The sequence below is a fragment of the Notothenia rossii genome (genome assembly GCF_949606895.1).
Source record: "Notothenia rossii genome assembly, chromosome: 3".
NCBI classification, from domain to species: Eukaryota; Metazoa; Chordata; class Actinopteri; order Perciformes; family Nototheniidae; genus Notothenia; species Notothenia rossii.
The window spans coordinates 79,239,192-79,258,824 of record NC_136901.1 but is presented as its reverse complement, the minus strand read 5'-3'; the positions used below and the strand labels follow the sequence as shown (position 1 = coordinate 79,258,824).

Sequence of the window (19,633 nt, the reverse complement as noted above, 5' to 3'; positions counted from 1 at the left end):
TGGGTTCAAATCTTAGACAAAAACAAACACGATCAGCATTGTGACAAACCTACAGAAGGCAGTGATGGAGAGCTTGAACATAGGAATGAACAGTGGAGGGTGAAGGAGGAGCTGAGGTCTGATCTGAGTGGTTACTGAATCACGTCTGTCAACAGGAAACAGCGCTGACGAGAATAAAGTGACAAACGGAGCAAAACCAAAGATAAGCATTGTAAACGGGCGAAAACAGAATGATCTAGTGACGCTGGGCGTGAATCACTCCAGCTGAAGGCAGGCCGAAAATATGTCACACAGAGTAGTTAACACCCTGAACAGATGTGAAGAACATAACATCCCTTTTCAAACTTGTCACCACAGAGTGATGCTGTCATAGGTAGATAGGTGTTAAATAAAAAAAGACAGAAAACATAACATCATAAAACACAAGGGGACAGGTTTGACTGAATTACTTTAAGGCTGCAGGATATTGCTGCTACATCGTAGTTGTATGCTGTTCTCAATGAATATGGGAAATGTGTGGCTCTCTTTGAAAGTACAAAAAGCTAAAGAGTGTAACATCACAGTGACTGGTTGAACTGCGTCGACCACTTTTGTTTTACAGCTTCATTTTCCTTTTATTGCATCTGTGTTTCTCTCCATCTCTCTCTCCATCTTACTCCGTGTCCCTCCACTCGTCGTCGTCGTCTTCTTCTTTAAAAGGTGTACGGCCCGACGTAGATGGAGAGTCTGAGGGCGGAGCTGGTCTGGTAGTTGCTCTGGTAACTGTTCAGGGGGTTAACGGACACCATCTCCAGGTCCAACGTGTACTCTCTGGGCCCCGACACAGCACGGGCCAGCACCAGCATGGCACTGATATTATTGATTTGCTGGAGAAGAGAACAAATATATATAAGTGAGTACATTTCTACATTAACGGGGGGGGTAACGCGGTCCAAAATGAACACAACAAACCAGTTTAGTTTTCTTTACACAACATCAACTCTGTGCTCATTTAAAGTCGGGCTCCGGTGAATCAACATGGATTTTTTTCACTGTTCCTGTCAATCAAAATCGATCAAACCTCAAATGATGAGGCATTAAAATGCCATGTGTAAGTGAGTACATTCTACATTATTTCTACTTAAAAGAGTACTTTTTGTAAATGTGTTTTTTGCTTTGGTGCACAAAGAAGTTTGGAGTAGTTTGGAGTTAGATGAGAAGATTGATATGACTCTCGTTTGTGTATATTGAAGTGGGGTTATAAAACATCCTTAGTTGGAAAGGGAGAAACTTTTTCAGAGTCGTTGCTTCTAAACTCAAAAGTCTTCACTCTGATCACAGGTTTATCAGCAGTTGAATAGTTAACTTGAACAAATGACCATCAGTCATCCTCTCTCTTTCTCCAGCCCTGTAGCAGTTCTCACCCTGATGTAGAAGTCTCCATTTTCGTCTCCGGACCGGATGCGGAAGGTGTTGTAGGCCCCCGGGGAGACGCTGGTGGCCTGAATCTGGAAGACGTCTGAGGGGACGGAGCGCTCCGAGGTGATGCTCATGTAGCGATGAACGATGGAGAAGGGCAGATCTCGACAGGCCGGCTTACTGACAGGACACACACAGCGGCTGGACACACACAGGAGAGTCAGTAAGTTCACTTTGAGATCAACATCTGTAATAATTGGTGTTTAAACTATTATACATATATCAGCCAGCAGAGGGAGTGATATGACTGAAAGAAAAAGGTCTCCTTAAATCAAAACAAACATTGAACAGTAGCCATTTATCCCCTCATGTTTTTCTAAAGTACTTTTTATACTTTCAAATCATCTGGATATGTTAATATGACCCACACCTGTTAGCAATCCAACAGTGTAACAGTGTAATGGTTTTCTTATTGCACTGGACCATGTTCAGAAGAAAAGCTTGAAAGTTGGACTCATATGTGGAAAATGTAATTGGGCTAATCTTGCAGTGTGAGCTACACTCAATAAAGGGTCTGATTATATTATGAGCTGATGGCCAGCACATAGTTTAATAATTGGGAAAAGGTGTGTGAACGTGTGTTTGTTTAAGCTTTCACGAGGTGTCACTCACTTCTCAGACACCTGCACGTAAGGCTCTTGGCAGCGGTTTTCCTCCACACACTGGTACCGTCCGTGGATGTTTACACAGGTCTGTGCTTCGGTACACTGATGTTCACCTGTTTCACATTCATTTATATCTGCAGGAGAGACACAGCTGATGAGGTTTAACTTCAACTAAAAGAAGTATTCAAATCCTTTACTGAAGTTAAAGTATTAATACAGCGATGTCAAAACCATTGTGTGTGTTACAAGTAAAAGTTCTGCATGAAAAGGCTCACTTCAGTAAAAGAGCATAAGTATTGGAAGGAAATCTACTTTATGTTTCGGTCTCTGACTGATATATGATTCTAAATGTCATAATTAGATCAAGTTGTCAGACTTTTTTCTTTAATATTTGATTTTTGTTTAGGTATAGAATTATTATTGATAAGAAACCATTTGAGAAGTTTGGAGGGAACATTTTGGTTTAGCTTAACAACTCTTAAACATCTGAAATGTGACAACAGAGGCTAAAAAGGTTGAAAGCACTGGTTTGGTATTTAACAATGTGTTGTACAATCGTCATCTCAAAGGTAACTAGTAACTGAAGATGTCAAATAAATGTAGTGGAGTAGAAAGTACCCTTGGAGATGTTGAGGGCTGGACATAATAAAGTACAATTACTTCAAAATGGTAGTTTAGTATTTAGTAACTTTCCCCACTGGATGAGAATAGAGCTGCTGTTAGAGAATGAATAAGAGGTGATATTTGTGAGTGAAAGCACAGAGGAAGGTGTGAGGAGGCGAGGCTCACCCTGGCAGAGTCTGGTGCCCTGCAGCTGGTACCCCTCAGGACAAACACAGGAGAACTTCCCAGGCTCGTTGACACATTGAAACTGGCACAGGAAGCTGGAGAAGCCGCACTCATTGATGTCTGTCGAGATAAAAAAAATCAGGTTTTATTAATGTTTCACAATTAAAACAGAATACCGAGCAGGTTAGGATCACTGAAACTAGGAAGTCTGTATTCTAACTTATATTAATCCTTAATACAGTAATCTGACCCTTTACTTACCTAATACTCAAATGAAAAGTATATAAAGTACAATAAGTTGAATCAGGAAGATGTAGTAGTATTCAGGGCAGAAAGATGTCCCCCGTCATTGTGATTATTTATGTATTATATCACTAGATTTGTATTGCTTGATTCAATATATAACTAAAAGTAGGGTTTTATTTTTGTACTTGGTTGGGATGGAGCTAAATAATCCACAAATCTTCTCGTTTGAGAAGTTATAATAAAAATGTAATCAAACAATTGTCCTAAACATGCTCCTGTAGTCAAACTCTATACGTTTCCTGTTTAAAAAGAATCATAGTTTTGTTTAAACTAAAGCTGAAATGTAGTGGAGTAGAAGTAGTGAGAGGCATGAAAATAAAACGCTCATTCAAATGTTCAGTACAGCACTTCAGTAAATGTTTTAGTGACATTCTGCTTGTGTGTCTCTTACCTTTACAAGTCAGGCCGTCGGCGTCCAGCTCGTAGCCCTGGTCGCAGCGACACAGGAAGGTGCCGTACGTGTTGTAACACCTCTGAGAGCAGGGCGCTCCCATCTCACATTCATTCACATCTGAAGGGAGGGAACATAGATTTGATTGATGCACTTAAAAGTCAAATAGTACAACCACACACTTTAAATCTTTTACAGGTGCTGGATCAGATAAAAGAATTGCTCTGAAAACACATTTTCTCAATCAGCTCTTTACTGTGAGTAACGGGGTCCAAAATAAACACAACACACCTGTTTAGTTTTATTTACACAACATTAACTCGGTGAATACAAATAACAGTTTAGGATATTTGTCACTGACTGTTCATGTCAATCAGAATTGATCAAACCTCAAACGATGAAGCCGATTTACTGATTTTTAAGAGTTAAACCCTTAATAATGTTTTCTTTTATTAAATCTTAATCTAAAATGGAGTCATGGACGTGTAATGTTACAGATAAATGCTTTAAAGTGTACTCAATTGATTCAGCATTAAACTACTGCAACATTATCAGTAGAGGGAGAAGATCCAGATGCATCCTCTTTATCTATCCCACACATTCTTCGTTCTTAGCGCCAACATTACCCATAATACAACTCCACCACAGACAGAAATGTGGTTGTATTTTGCTAGTAGTGGCTAATGTAGCGGGAGAGGGCAACAGAGGTCTCACTCTCTAACTCCATGAGTGTGTTTTCTCAGCCTTGTAGTCCAACTGACACTGACTCATTTGAGGCAAGTTATCAGATTTCACACAGCTCCCTCTGTAGCCACTAGATGCAAGTATTTTCACATTTTCGTATCACTCCCCAAGACCTGCAAACAGACTTCGATATGTACAAATCTGTTATAAGTAGGATAATCTTACTAAGGTCATAATAGATGCGGGCTATCAGGACACCGTAGAGTCATTTTGCCTGACTTCAGAGACATTAGCTTTGTGATCACTCACCGATGCAGGAGCGGTTGTTTCCTGCCAGCTGGAAGCCCGGTTCACATTGACAGGAGAAGGATCCGGGGACATTAACACAGCGATGTTGGCAGTACCTGTACCTGCACTCATCGATGTCTGAGAGAGAAACAGAGACAGAAGAGATCATTCAGATAAAGCAGGTTATTAAGGTCACTCTTTTAGATGTAACTAACTTCCCCCAGGCCAAATTTAAACATGCATTAGCTACACTATTTTAAATGTAATAACAAATAAATTATCTCACCAATGCACTCTGTTCCAACCTTGCGGTAGCCATCGGGGCACTGACAGGTGAAGGCGCCCAGTGTGTTGATACACTGCTGGCTGGGCTGGCAGTCATCTTCCTCTCGCTCACACTCATTGATATCTGAAACAGGGACACACAGAGCTGTGAATTTAGCGATTGGTCGGTCAACAGAAAAATAATTGGCAACAATTTTCATAATCGATTAATCGTTTGAGTAATGTTCATGCAAAAATGGCAGAAACGCTAATTCAGCCACTTGAATATGGAGTTGTCCTGCTTTACTTTGTATGAAGACAACTGTAAATGAGTATCTTTAGGTTTTGAATGGAAAAAACAAAGACCTCGGACAGTTTTAATTTGCTGATATTTCATCGACCAAACACTTCATCAATTAATCTAGAAGATGGATTCATCTGTAGACAAAATAACCTAATTTGCAGCCTTGGACACACATGTAGAAATAGATGTGTTATTATGAGCAAACACAGCATCATTGATCATGATTGAGAGACATGGCGACTCTGTTCTCCTCATTTGCACCCGACAGCTGAGAATACCACACCATGCTGAATCATGTTTGCGGTCCCAGCTGAAAACCTCGCCATCCTCCAGTCTGAGTAGCTGTCTCACTGCCAGTCCGGTTCTTAAAACACAGCAGCTGTTCTCGTGTGAAATCCTCCAAATTCCTACAGTCTGTCTGCCTGCCCCCTGTGGACTCACACTCACACACACCCACACAGTTTGCACCTACATGCAGCCCCCCGTCCCAACACCTGCTCAGCCACCTGTCCCTCGCAGTCTGTGACCACTGACAATAAACTTACACAATCACACACACAAACATGCTTAATGGTCATCCTGTGGCCACCTGTCCACCTCCAACCCCCCCCCCCCCCCCCCCCCCTCACAGCGGACACCCACCCACACAGCTGTCGTCCTGCGCCTCGTAACCCAGCGGGCAGGGGTTGCTCTCGGTGGGCGTGATGGCGGGCTCCGGGGCCGGGATGACGGAGGCAGAGCGGGGGAGGCACAGGTAGCCCCCGTAGTGGTTGAAGCACTTCATCCCCCCTTTGCAGGCATCTGGGATGGTGTCGCACTCATTTATGTCTGATGGGAGACACAGAGACAACATTTTAGGCTCTAACCAAAGTTGATAGGAACAAATCAAAGATAGGAGAGGGCAGGAAGAGCAACAGGATGATCACATCTGGTGCTGTACATAAGGATTAGGGGATATATGAAATGGATTCAATAATGTTCTTTGTTCTAATCCAAGTTTTAAAGCGATTCTCAAAAACAACAAAGCAATATAAATAGAAACAGACAAGTCATGCATCATTGTGTTTAAAAGAAATACAGTATAGTTTACACCAAAAAAGTAGTATAGTGAAATGCCATTTTAAAGAAATCAAAAACACTTAAAATGGAAATTAGACTAAAATAAAATCAGAAAATGTACTCCAATTAATAATATATAAAAAAAACGTTATATTAGAAAGAACTTTGACATTTTAAAAGGGGAGTTAAATTCAGGAAAATTCAATAAAATCTATAACAAAAAACAATGTTTTCAAAAAAGAATAAATAATGAATGCAGGTTAAAAAGTGCTGTACCTTTGCAGTGCTCCGTCTGAAGGTCCCAGTGATACCCATCTGTGCACTCCTGAAAGAGAGCACCAGAGAAAAGTGAGTATGAGAAAATGATGGAAAGAAAGATGTGAACTCTGAGCCAAGTACTTGCATAGTATATTTATAATATATAATTAATCCCCAGTAGTGGGACTTAACAGAAAAAAACAGAACAGAAGAAGGAAAAACTTGTTTCCTGTGTATTTGTAGGAGTGCTGTGCCAAAAACAGAAGGAGGCTGCCACTGTTTAAGGATTTTTGACATTTGAAACTACTTTAATAAAGCCAAACGTCACCTCAAAAAACAAAGATCTTAAGGCCAATGTTTGGAAAAAGGGTCATTATCATTCTGGAAAAAATATGTTGCAGTGAGCTGCATGAAAGGAAACAGTGAGGCCTGAAGAAAACATGGAATTAAAGCTAAATGTACCCCCAACTAAGACTACTATAAAATGTTGGAAAACTGCTGTGGAATATTAAACAAGAAGAAGATGGGGGAATCAGAAATTGAGCTCAGAGAGAATAAAGAGGACTTGAGGCCAACATTTCCACATAAAATAACATGTGCTATATCATATAAAGCAAGGAATATGAGATGAAAAGAGAAGCATGAGAAAGATGAATCCATCCTTACCGTGTAAGTGTCACTTTCTGTAGGTGGCTGTGAAATAGCACTGTGGAGGAGCACTGACACACATATGCACACGCACAAGACTGACACACAAGCACCCTGCATACTAATGCACTAATTTGGGGGGGAGACGGGATGGGAACACACGTAACACATGCACACAAACACACACTCACACACACACACACACACGCACACACACAGCTATCCCACAGGCAGCGCTGCTTTAGAGATGAGAGCGGCAGCCCAGAGGTTGTTCCTGTATTTCAGAGGGAGACAGAAGGAAAGACAAACAAAATATACATTAGAAACTCAGAAATTACTAAAATGTTTCAGTCTCAAAACTCACCGGTGCTTTGAGTTGCTCCCACAGCTGAAATGACAAAATCAACTCGAAGCAAAAAGCCAGATTTGAAGAAATCAGTCATCACATCTGTCAGTCAGAGCAAACAGTAGGCGTCTTGGACTTGGGTCACTGCGTTCCAACCAAACAGTTCCCCCTTGATTGCAGCTGGAATAAATGGCGTGAATCATTCTGCGCAGTTTAAAACATAAACATGGTGACGTACCCCATGCTTCTGCTGAAAATAACAAAATCAACATTACAGAAATACTTTAATTTTAGCTGCTCACAGAAGACACTGTGTCTGCAGACTGAGACGCTGGAATGATCGTCTCGCCGAGCGCTGCCTCCAGGGCTCAGATCACTGTGTGTCAGCAAATAAATCCTGCATTTTAGTCGCATATTTTATAACAGCATCTCCTACCCAGCTGCTTCCGTCTGCTAAACTAAACGTTTATTTATTTTTGTGTCCGTGACGAAGAATCTCCTCTGTTAATACTGGGTTTTGTCTCTGCAATGTGAGCGGGCCTCTGTCTGGAAAGTATGGACAAATGATGATACCTTGGGGCCCTAGTAGTCATAGACAAGTAAAGGGACTTTTGGCATTTTAAAGTTTTTACATCTTTATTTTGGCTTTATTTAATTTTTGGGGCAATTTAGAGTCTCTTATTGGACTATTTGCATCTCCTGGAGGCAGTGAGCGTCTCGTGGTAGTCTCTTTTGAGGTTTTATCTTCTCTGATTATTTTGTCTCTTTTTGGCCATTTTGTATCTCTGTGGCAGTTTTTTTTGCAGCGACCAAAAAGGTTGTTTGTTTCTCTTTTAAGTAGTTCTCAGTCACTTTTGAAAATGTTGTGCCTCAACAAGAGATCTTAGCAGTCATTTTAAACAGAAGCACTCAACTAGGGGCCTCCTGACCGGTTGAGCCCCTGGGCCGGTGCACAGTAGGCCAGTTCAGTAATCAGTCCATAGTAAAAAGAATTTTTACTACATTATTTTAGTCACGTTGTTTACGTCTACTCCACTACATTTCAGAGAGTTAACAACAGAAAGAGAGGATGGTGTGCAGTATAGGGCCCTGGGCATCACCAATAAGAATAATAGAGTTGTATTTTGTCCTGCAACTAACTGACATAAGAGCCCATGAAGTTTAGTATTTTTGATCTTGTTTTACAAGATTATAAGTAATTTACTTATAACATAATATCATCTTGTGCGATCATCTTAAGGACCCCATAATAATAATGTCTGTTACACATAATGTGTACTCTGACCTTGCTGGTCGAAATGTAGCTTTACTCAATGAGAATTTTTAATACAGACCTTATTGAAATAGAGTTTTGTTACTTTTACTTATGTGTAAGATCAGAGTATTTCACTACAGGTTATGTACAGTGCTGTGTATTTTCAAGGTTGATTTATAGTGTATTATCTTTGCTGAGTATTCCAAGTATTCAGATGGACTGGGCTTTCCTCCCAGCAGAGACACAAACACCCTTCAGTTTGAGTTCCTGGAGAGAAGCTATACGTGTTCAAACAGACTTTAAACATAAATAAATCACCTATTCCAGCTCCCGCATACCAAAAAACTGTTTGAGAAAAACAGGTCAATTGAAGGATTGAATTGAAAAAAAGATTCTGAGAAAGTGCCAGTGAGCTCCAGCAGGTTATAATCACAGGCTGTCTACGTCCACAGACGCACGCTCTTGTGTAAACTCACATTTACAGGCATAGCTTATTGTCTCACTTCATGTTGAGACAAACAAAAGGCCGCAGGGTGAGGATGACATCACAGGCTATTTGTGACCTTTGCGTGATGAAAAGGCAGCAAAACATCCCCTCCTCCTGTAAACACAGACGGTAACACATAACCACCGGGCAATCACACGCCCGCAGTACGTGACCTCTCTGAATTGGCCAGGCGGACACCTACAACCAGCAAGAATGTGACCCAAAACCAGCCAAAAACAAACTGACCATCAGCCTGGGGTCCAGTCACCCACTGGCTACTGAGAGTGGGCAGCAGGGATGCATGGGAGTGGCCCTGATGGCACTGGAGATCAAGTGGCGGTGGACCTCTGGAATGCCAGTGGCGAGGATGTGGGCTCCTGGTCCCAGCTGGGATGCCCTGCCTCGGCCGGGCTTCCCAGAGTATCGGGTTCTGGGAAACCCCCCATGGCTCACATAGGGGATAGCTGCTGCCAAACCTCCAGCCACTGCTCCCCTAACCGCGCATCTCTCCTCTGTGTAGAAGGATGGCAGAATGTGAAAAGTGCAGCAATTTATCGTCTAGGATTTGACTGACGTAGAGAGAAACAGGTTGACTGTGATACCATGTAATCACTATTGACTGTATACGGAAAATAATCAGCAACTATTTTGTTTCTGTCATTTTGCAAAAGATAAATGTTTGTTTGTTCCAGTTAGGACTAACACTAACAATTGTTTTCATTATCGATTATCACCAATGATTCTTTCTGGATAAATTAATTAATCATTAACTTTTAAAGACATTGCCTTTAAGAAACTGGACATTTGTAAATATGTTTGGACATTTTAAAGACCTAACTATTAATCCATTACTCCCAAAACTATCAAAGTAATGGATAATAAATAAATTAACTATTTGTTTTGTAGCCCTAGAAGACACTTTAAAACATTACTGCTCTAACACCTGTTGTGTATACTTTTAACAACACGTCTATTATAACTACCATTTGGGGCTCAAACAGCAGGATGACCCATTTCTAAATTCACAGTCAGCACAATTTAACAGGCAAGATGTCCAGAGGCCTATAAAGTGACCACATGGAGACAAGAAAACACACACAGAATGGTCATCTTGTGTTGTAGTGTATACATGGCTAGCTTTGTGTTGTTCTGCTCGGTTGTGCGTGGAGCTGCTGGAAACACGGTGGCCAACACGCTCCGTTACCACTGTGGCAGTGAACCTGCAAATCCACACCCAGGGGGTTAATAACACACACACGTCCAGTCATACACACACACACACACACACACACACACACACACACACACACACACACACACACACACACACACACACACACACACACACACACACACACACACACACACACACACACACACACACACACACACACACACACACACACACACACACACACACACACACACACACACACACACACACACACACACACACACACACACACACAAAAAGTCGACTGTCAGTAATGGATAGTGGCCTGTAGGAGATGCTCACACACTGTAGCTGTAATGAATCCCTCTGGGCCGGTCCTGTTCTCCCACTGGTGATTCTGCTCTGTCTGCCTGTGTAAAGAGCTTTAAACATCTGTGATGTATGTGTGTGTGCACACAGTGTGGCACGAGATGATGGCCGCTCTCAGGGGAACTCTGCTCTCTTTCCTGTTGCCTCTATAATCCCACCTGAGTCATTACAATGACAGTAGAGCTGTCACATGTTAGCTATTAGGAGTTGACAGATGTTAAATACACTGTGCAACATTAGTGAGGCAGCATCCCTCACTGTCTTAGATTTCTGAGTTTTTATGTCTTGTGTTTTCTTTGTATTCGTTCCTGTAGCTGCCACCTGTTCGTCTTCTTGTTCATTAGAAGCTTCTCTCATTCACTCAAATAGTGTGCTGTACTTTTCCCCCTGAGTCATTAAGGAGGAGATTGTGACACCGGCTTGTATATGAGGGATGAGGTGAAATCACTTTTGCAACATAATGTCCAACAATACATGCCCTGTGAGTCATTACCCCTCTTCCTGTCTACCCCCCTATTACAGTCTGAAACCCAGAGCCAAGAGGCAGACTGCGAGCCACATTATCTTGGCTGAGTGTAGCTGTGAGAGCCAAGCAGCGGTGCAGCTGTGACGTGTTTGGCCTCTACCAGAAAAGTGGAGTTACATGTCACCTCTGATACTTCTCCTTAAAACTCTCGCAAAATACGGTCCACCAGCTCTCTTTAGACACAAATGTCTTCTAGTCGGACGTTAAAGAAACACAGGGAAACTTACAGATGATAGTTTTCCGATGGGTCGTCTGCCTCTGCCCTCTGGTGATTGTCCTGCTGCTGGCTGCGGTCGTCCCGATGAGTTGCCGTGGAGAAGTGGTCCCTTAAACTCCTGCCTGCATGACCCTGAGAGAGTGAGTGGGGAGACCGACAGCTGGAGCAGCTGAACACATGCAGAGGGAGGGAGAGAGAGAGAGAGAGAGAGAGAGAGAGGGACAGCCCAGTCTAACCCCCCCCCCCCCCTCTCCCTCCCTCTGGCCCCCTGCACAGCCATCCTCCACTCTCCAAACCCCCTCTCCCTGACCCCCCAGGATGCAAATTCCTGGTCTGCGGCCCAAATACCAAATGCCAAAATCCGTCGAAATCGCAGGCGGATCAACAACTCACAGATTCACACACTTGCCCCCCCATCTTCTTACCCAATGCCCCCTCTTACTGGTCCCACAACACACCTGGTTTCATTTAAACTGAACCCCCGCAAAAGCCCCAAGCTCTCCCAACGTTTCCTCCCTCCCTTTTTGCCTTTTACCCCCCATCTATCTATACTTACCTCCCCCATGTTTTACTTTTCTTTTTTCCATAAAGCTACTAAAGCCCTCGCTCTCGTCCAATCTGACATGCAGGATATTTATAGCCGGGGAGAGAGAAGTTAATGGAATGTGGACAAAAAATTTGAGAGTGGAAGAGTAAGAGAGGGGAGACTTATTCGGAAAATGTGTCAGCTTATTTCTCAGAATAAACTAGTATACTTTCTAGGATAACATGCAGAAAACAGAATATGATGATTATTTGCGACCAACTCTTCTGCTCTGTAGAGGACTTGTGCGTTACTGAACCGTTTCGAGCAGTATTTTCTTTGGCAAAGCAGAACAGTCTGTTACGGTGCAAACTGGTTAAGCTGCGGCTTAATCCACTTTAGTTTTTATGAGTTTCAGTCTGACTCAACTTAAAGTCAGACTTTAAGGTCACACTTGTATTTCCCCAGGAGCTTTCCTAAAGCCGATTGAAATTAACATGAGCAGCAGTCATATAATACTCTAATTGCAGTTCTAGGAAACATTGAGATGAATATGACACGGATTACAAAATGACAGCATGCACTTAAGCTCACAACTATACATCTTCAATCTTTGTATATTTGGAGTGCACAGTCATGCTATTTCGAACATTATAGTAGTCATTTTTTATGTTTCTCCTGTTTTAAAAGTAAATATTTAGTTAAAAACCATTAGTGACATCTGATTGTTTATCTGTCCTGTATTTCTGGGTGGTGGCACTGACGGCAGCTGTCATTACAGGGGGATGTTGACAAAGTCACGCTGAAGACCCCCTAGCTGGACCAACTGTTCCCCCCTGGTTAGTCCCTTACCTCCATGACCACACAGACACGGGAAAAGGTCTGAATCCATGACACATGTACTCTACTAGTCGTATTTTAAAATTAAAACATTTAATACAGCTTAGACTAAAAAGGCAGGGCTTTACAAATCTCCCATCTTTACTTTAACGATATCATTTCCCGTTCTCTGTTAGTCTCCAATCTCCATCCAACACTCACAAGATCATATAATCTTGTCCCTGGAACATTCAATTATAACAAGTCAGTATGACATTTTGATGTATATATGTTAAGTTTATTTACAAACCAAATGTACAGACACTCTTTGGGGATAATGGGGCATGAGGAGTAGGATTCATCACCGCTGACAAAAATAAATGGAAACAGCACGAACGACGGCTTTGTCGAGGGGGAAGAGCAGGGAGAAGTGGCGTGGCGAGCCGCAAAGAAAACGCTTCAGTCGTGATACATTTTGAAGATACAGCTTTTGATGACGCCCATGTATCTGTCCCACACAACCTGGTGTCTAAGGGCAGAAAAGAGAGGAACAAAAATAGAGCAAACTGTAAGTAAATGGAGCAAATAGCTACTGTGAGTCTCATGGCAAACTGTAATTGTGAAATCTGGGTGAAGTAAATGAAGCAATCTTTGTCCACTCCAGTGTAATAGTGTTGGGCGGGGGGTCTATGTCTCTTTTTATGAATATCTCTTTGTTAAGCATGTAGTGGTGCAGGGCTGTGTAAACCCTTAACCACATTCCAGAGTGTTTGCAGGAGAAACAAGGTAACTACAGTTTGAGAAATCAGGGGCGAGATAGGGTGACACCCACTGGTAGAACAGAGACGTCAATATTAGAGAGGGTTTAACATACAACCTTTAAGCCTGGGCGGCTTTAAAGACTGCCTGAGTGTGTGTAATATGCAGTTACTGGGGAGGTTTCTCCAGGAGGTTTTAAAAAACGCTGACTGTATTTATAGCATGGGTCGCCGCTATGGGAATTAGAACCTCAGCAGAGTTGGAGCTGTACTTGATAAGAGTAACAGAATCAAAACACATGAACTCACTTGAATGTGTCGAGTATGTGTGCAGAGTTGGTGTAGTGAGTGAGGTAGAGTCTGACGTCCGCAGCTGTCCATCGGTCTGAGCGACACGGCTCAATAAACTGTGGGGGAAAGGGGTGGAGGCGTTACATCACACCGTCTCAAAGGCAGACTGGCCTCAGAAATATGGGTTGAATTATCTCACAGAAAAAAGAAAGAAACTACATTTTTTTAGAAGTACACACCTTCTCCACAAGATCAAGGAAGAAATCTCTGACATCTTTTGTGTTTGTTAACTTGGCGGCGATGTTGACAAGTCCCCTGGAAATATTCTATAAAAGAAGAAAATAGTGACTTTCAAAAAACGTACTTTTATCGTAGGAGTTACTGACGGATTACATTTCAGATGTAATGTTTCTCACCTTGAAATTAGCCTCCATCTCAGTAAAAGCTTTAGTCTTCCCTCTGAGAGCTGTACACACCAAACTGACCAGAGAGGAGGGAAAGCAAAAAGAGAAATCGTCAATTGGAGAGTGTGGACATTTTTTTTTAATTAAAAGCCAGTAAGAAAATGTAGTGCTCAGTTTTTGCCGTTACCTTTTGTGTTGATCCAGCAGATCTTTGTCAGTGATTAAAACCTTCAGTTCTTTCAGATCTTGTAAGAACTCTTTATCCAGATCCACGTCCATGTCTTCCACCATGCTATCTACAGAGGAAACTCCAGTCAAACACTGCAAAATCAGTTCAAAGGATGCCTATTCTTACAACTGTTATCACTTCTTTTTCTCACAATTATTATCAGACTGTGCCCAACCCAATTCAAATGTTTAATTGTACTAATTGGTAACTACAAAATGTAAATGCCTCTTCATCTTAACGAGGATCTCTAAAACCTGAAGGACCTCTGGTGGTCAGTGTGTCTCATTGGAGGAAGCTCTGCTCTAAATGTCCCATATTCATAATAGCAACATAAACAGTATACCTCTTATTCATATACATTTCTTATACAAACTGTTTTAAATGTTGGCTCAATTTACAGTTGTTATTTTTCCTTATATTAATCCTCTTAATGTGTCTCAGTTTGAGGCTTACACATCAGTAAATATATGATACGTAACTGATTTGAATTTTATACACGTCTCTTACATTCCAGATCAAAATGACAGCAAACGGCCAAAGACAACAAGACAAAGGGCTCACCAACTGCCCCAACGGTCCAGTTGCTGATAAGCTGCCCAGCACAGAACGCAAAGTCCTGGAACGTGAGATAATGCAGTTTTCTTTTCCCCGTCTCAAAGCGATTGTTAGCAAAGAAAACGATGGCAGCATAATCCCTGAAATAGATGACGAAAGCATTAAAAGAGCTAACGAATAAACAAGACGATCAGTCAGAACCTTGTTTAACTAAACCATAATGCATTTTCAGGTGCTTTTTTGTAAGAGTTAGCCGAAATACTCATACAGTAAATTATCATAAACACTTCAACAGAATGGTTTTGAAGCAATACTTTGAAGAATAAATCTGAGGCAGAGATTTGTGCTCCGTTCTTAGTCATTTTTTTACCTTGCAAGCTTGTCAGAAAGAAGAAAGTGCTGACGTATGTTCTCCACCAGGGGTCCCTTCAGCTCTTCCACAACTTTGAAAACACGTTTGAAGTTGTCAAACTAAAATGAAACACGTGAGAAAGGAGATTTTATCAAATCAGAACCTGACTTGTATAAAACACAGTAAAAACAGAATAGTACAGTAGAAAGTGCAAAGAACTGGGAACACCACTCATTATTCCAAATGTTTCCAACAATTTTCAATCCCAGTCATCTGAATCAAGGTGATCAAGGTCTGTTACATTTGGTATGGTTTTATGCCAACTTTTAACAACCATAGTTTTTGGTATTTCTTTTAACCAGGTGGATTCTTAGAAAGAAGCAAGATCTGCAAATGTTCCCAGCAGCTAAATAACATCTGAGAAACAGTTTATTTGAACATAAATCACAGTTTATCTGTTTAAATATCCAGGTATTTTAGTTTTGGAGGACAGGAGACCTCTTCAGATTTTCAGTCAATAAACATGTTTGTAATCAATTTTACCAAAAGCTTCATAAAATGACATATGGTGTTTTTAAAGTGCTGAAAATCTGAAAAAGTGGGCACTCGTATGACACAGATAAACAGATGAACAGTCACTAGGCTTGTTTGAGACAAGCGAGACCTGAGCAGACCAGCGCAGTTGCGATCAACGTCTTGCTAGTGCGTTGCATGATGGTTATTCGTTTTGTCCGACTTGCTCTGGAGGCTCACCTACATGAGACGTTGAAATCTCGCGGGACAAAGACGCCCGCAGCCTTGAGAGCGAGGCGAGGCGGCGCAGTTCCTCTCCACGGGCTGCGGAAGCTAAATGCTTGATGGGAAACGACTCGCTGGTATCTCGAGCTGAGCACTCATTGGTGGTTTTTACCCCGTGCTGCTGATGAAGCTCTCCAATTGGCTCGGCAAAAGTTTGTTGTTGTTTTGTGTCAGTTTTACGTTGCCCCCTCCATTAACATTTTTCATCATTGTTCCACAATGTTTATCATCATGAAATTAATATCCATATATTTTATACTATACTTGCACTGCTTACCGTTTTCATACTTTATATATCTTAGCATATTCATACACACTGTTCATACTGCTCACAGGCTGCTGTGTATATTCATACCCCTCACTGTTTATTTATCATTCAATTCATTCTATCTTTTATTCTGTAGATTGTGTACATTACTTTTCACTTTACTGCTTGTTGCACTCCTGGTTAGAAGCTAAACTGCATTTCGTTGTCTCAGTACCTGTAATCTGTGCAATAACAATAAAGTTGAATCAAATCTTGAGCAGGAACAAATTTATATACTTAGTACATATCTGACACTAACGATTAAACACATGTGTGCATTCTTTATAAATGCAAACGGAGTCAAGCCGACTCCGGCGGTGGCGGTATGCACCTTAAAGTTGTTTGCAATCCGCCAAAAAAACGAGAGAAGAAGAAGAAGAAGGCGAAGAAGAAGGCGAAGAAGAAGAAGAAGAAGAAGAAGAAGAAGAAGAAGAAGAAGAAGAAGAAGAAGAAGAAGAAGAAGAAGAAGAAGAAGCCGTCTCGGAGCTGTCCGACTTCAGGCAAGCTTTTTGAGACCTCCCCCGGCTGCGATCGGCTATTCTCGTCTACTTTCGAGGCGAGCCGCAATGCGTCTCAAACAAGCCTATTGTGATGTTTTGATGCTCTTACCTGTCGTCTGCAGCTCTTCAGTGTCACACTTGTCTTGGCACTGATATCATCCAAGTCTTTTTTGGTTCCTTTGGAGAGTTTCTTTCCCAGGACCTCACGGACAAATGCATCATCGAAGGTATAGTATCTATTCAAGGAAACCAGAGTCATAAGAGGAAACTTCAAAAATGATATTTTCCTTTATTATGTTAAGAAGAAGGGATAAATGAGTTGTGTTTAATAACAAATACACATATGCCTTGAGAAGTGAAAAAACCTGGTTAAAAGAAGGGATAGAAAAAGACATTGAACACATTTGATGATTGAAGAAGAAATGAATGAGAAATTATTACTGCACCTCTCGATGAGCATGGCTTGTCGATGGGGGGGGATCTGAAACAGCAGCTGGTTGCCTAGTTTAGATGGACTGTGCAGCAGACGCTCACACATCTGGAAAGTTCTGTACTGGTCCATGGTGTCACTCAGCAGAACATCTGCACTCGCCTCACACTCCTCCATCACTCCTCCGTCTATTCGTACCTTCACAGCATCGAACACTGTTGGATAGATCAGACACCTCATGATCCCACTGAGGCTGTAGTCATGTACAATAACCTTGGCTAACAGAGCTACTGGTGGTTTGAATATACAGCAACACATGGAATTATTTTTCCATCATTATGCTTAACATTGGCTACTAGTAAATAGCACAAGATGATGATCTCAATTACAAAATACATCACAATCATTATAGGTTTAATTCTCTTAATGTTTCCCCATTTTTCAGCTAACTCTACAAAGGAACACGGTGTCTATTAACAGATATTGTGAAACATATTGAGATATCTGAGAGTATCCAAATAGCAGAAAAATAATATTGATGCAAAAAGGACTATTCCCACCAAGAGTGTGAGTCATATTCCAATTTCAATATCATAACATAATTTGAGTGGCAGTTATATGTTGTATTCTTTATTACCAATATGTGTTATTATCTTATGACCCCTCCGATGTATCTTGTGACCTTTGGGTGGTCCTGACCCCAGATTTGGGAATAACTGCATTTGAATGATGTGCTTAACTGCAGAAAAAAAAACACATTGTGTGCCTTTTTGTAAGATAACACCCCAACAAACCTGGACCCTGTTTAAGCTACTCAACAGTTTGTGTCACAGTGAGTCTACTGAAGAACACTGTGACCCATAGTCTGTGTTATCACTCATACCTGTGTATCCATCCAACCAGAGCTGGTAAACCTCTTCATCCATGATAGTGGTGTTACCCACGAAGACATCCAGCTCCATAGTCATCTGGGTGGAGGCAAAATAGAGAAAGCAAGTAGATCAGGAGATGACCATTATTATTTTTGATCAACAACCAGATTAGCTCATAATAACACACAATTTACCTTGTTTGAGTGTTGTTCCGACCAGTTCGCGGCGCAAAAGCTACAATAAAAGCTGACAGGCGAAGTATACCATTGAATGTTATGAATGGATTAACTTAAATGTTCTTTCCATGGCGTCTTAATGAGCTAACTTCCTGCCTTAGAGGTTAGCTACTGATGCTAGCTATGACGCTAAGCTACACGTGTTAGCGCTGACTAAACTGACAACCAGACAACGAAAGGTTAAATTAAGACCAACTCAACTTGACGACTTAAACAATTAATTAGCGTAGTTGGTCTAAAACACGAGCATCAACCAAATGATATAGCTATTTGTGCTCAGTGTCAACAACAGCAGGCAGGCTAAACAGACTTCCGGTTTTATTACGTCACAGGAAAGGCGCTACACATTTCTCCAACGTTTAATACTCTGTTCTCAATTATGGTTGTTGTTGTTGTTTCCTTCAAAGACTTTAAAAGGAAAATTGTATGCGCAAACACACACACAATTGTCCAATTGAAAAAACTGATGTAATCGGTGAGTACTCAGATCTTGTCCTTAAGTAAAAAGTAGAAGTACCTGAGTGTAGGTATGAATACTATGTAAGAAGTAAAAGTATTGCAATCAAAATGTTACTCAAGTAAAAGTACAAAAGTATTAGCATCAACATGTAATTAAAGTACCAAAAGTAAAAGTACTTATTATGCAGATTGGCCCAATCGAGAATTATATGTTTTGATTTCTGATTTTGTATGCATTCCTTCGTTTATCACAACTTGTAAAGGTGCAGCTAGTTTGAATTACTTTGTATGCTGCAGGGTTGTCTTTGAATGTTACTTGAGGTGTAGCTAAAGTCTTATTTAAGTGTTTTTTTTATATTTCACATGATTAATCAAAATCTGCACATAGTTTAGTAAACATACACGATTTACCTCTGAATTGTAGTGGAGTAGAAGTACAAAGTAGCATAACTTTGAAAAAGTCAAGTAAAGTACAAGTATCTCAAAATTGTACTTAGGTACTGTACTTAAAGAGCCTGTGACACGATTTTCCCCCACCATCCAAACCCATCAATTTGAGTAAATATTGTCCCCTTGAAAACCGTTACTGAACTGATTTTGGATATTTGTACTTTGATAACCATTAATCTGCCCTTCAATGTTGACCATTTCCTGGATCTTCTCGGGGATTCT

The 19,633-nt window shown here is 41.2% G+C and overlaps 2 protein-coding genes across 3 annotated transcripts in view; both read right to left on the bottom strand.

The window, feature by feature from the left end:
• The window catches only part of efemp2a (EGF containing fibulin extracellular matrix protein 2a), an 11,617-nt gene extending 21 nt beyond the window's left edge, over positions 1-11,596 (bottom strand). The window contains exons 1-11 of the mRNA XM_079672433.1: positions 11,439-11,596; positions 7,073-7,328; positions 6,425-6,473; positions 5,732-5,917; positions 4,808-4,930; positions 4,543-4,659; positions 3,550-3,669; positions 2,853-2,972; positions 2,071-2,197; positions 1,404-1,599; positions 1-866 (exon numbers count right to left, since the gene is read on the bottom strand). The exon at positions 1-866 is cut by the window's left edge and continues 21 nt beyond it. Of these exons, the coding sequence (XP_079528559.1) occupies positions 693-866; positions 1,404-1,599; positions 2,071-2,197; positions 2,853-2,972; positions 3,550-3,669; positions 4,543-4,659; positions 4,808-4,930; positions 5,732-5,917; positions 6,425-6,473; positions 7,073-7,174 (1,314 nt within the window). The 5' untranslated portion in view covers positions 7,175-7,328; positions 11,439-11,596 and the 3' untranslated portion in view covers positions 1-692. The remainder of the gene's footprint in view (positions 867-1,403; positions 1,600-2,070; positions 2,198-2,852; positions 2,973-3,549; positions 3,670-4,542; positions 4,660-4,807; positions 4,931-5,731; positions 5,918-6,424; positions 6,474-7,072; positions 7,329-11,438) is intronic.
• Positions 11,597-13,046: 1,450 nt separating this feature from the next.
• fibpa (fibroblast growth factor (acidic) intracellular binding protein a) lies at positions 13,047-18,840 on the bottom strand. 2 transcript variants are annotated; one of them, XM_079670601.1, is made up of 11 exons: positions 18,461-18,840; positions 18,278-18,362; positions 17,411-17,609; positions 17,074-17,200; positions 15,378-15,478; positions 15,014-15,147; positions 14,411-14,531; positions 14,236-14,299; positions 14,059-14,145; positions 13,838-13,935; positions 13,047-13,299 (listed from the first exon to the last, which is right to left on the bottom strand). In XM_079670601.1, the coding sequence occupies exons 2-11, from the start codon at positions 18,360-18,362 to the stop codon at positions 13,230-13,232; spliced, it is 1,086 nt and encodes a 361-aa protein (XP_079526727.1). In that variant the 5' UTR covers positions 18,461-18,840; the 3' UTR covers positions 13,047-13,229. The 2 variants fall into 2 exon arrangements, with proteins under 2 accessions (XP_079526727.1, XP_079526728.1); XM_079670602.1 differs by having other exon boundaries at positions 14,411-14,519; positions 18,461-18,839.
• Between the last annotated feature and the right edge of the window lie 793 nt (positions 18,841-19,633).

Bases quoted from the DNA above. Each gene is read 5' to 3' on its own strand.
- fibpa (XM_079670601.1), bottom strand. From the start codon at position 18,362: ATGACTATGGAGCTGGATGTCTTCGTGGGTAACACCACTATCATGGAT. The intron at 14,532-15,013 runs GTGAGCCCTTTG...GTTTGACTGGAG, and splicing joins CTGGACCGTTGGGGCAGTTG to TTTCCTCTGTAGATAGCATG. The intron at 14,300-14,410 runs GTAACGGCAAAA...CTCTCTGGTCAG, and splicing joins CTGCTGGATCAACACAAAAG to TTTGGTGTGTACAGCTCTCA.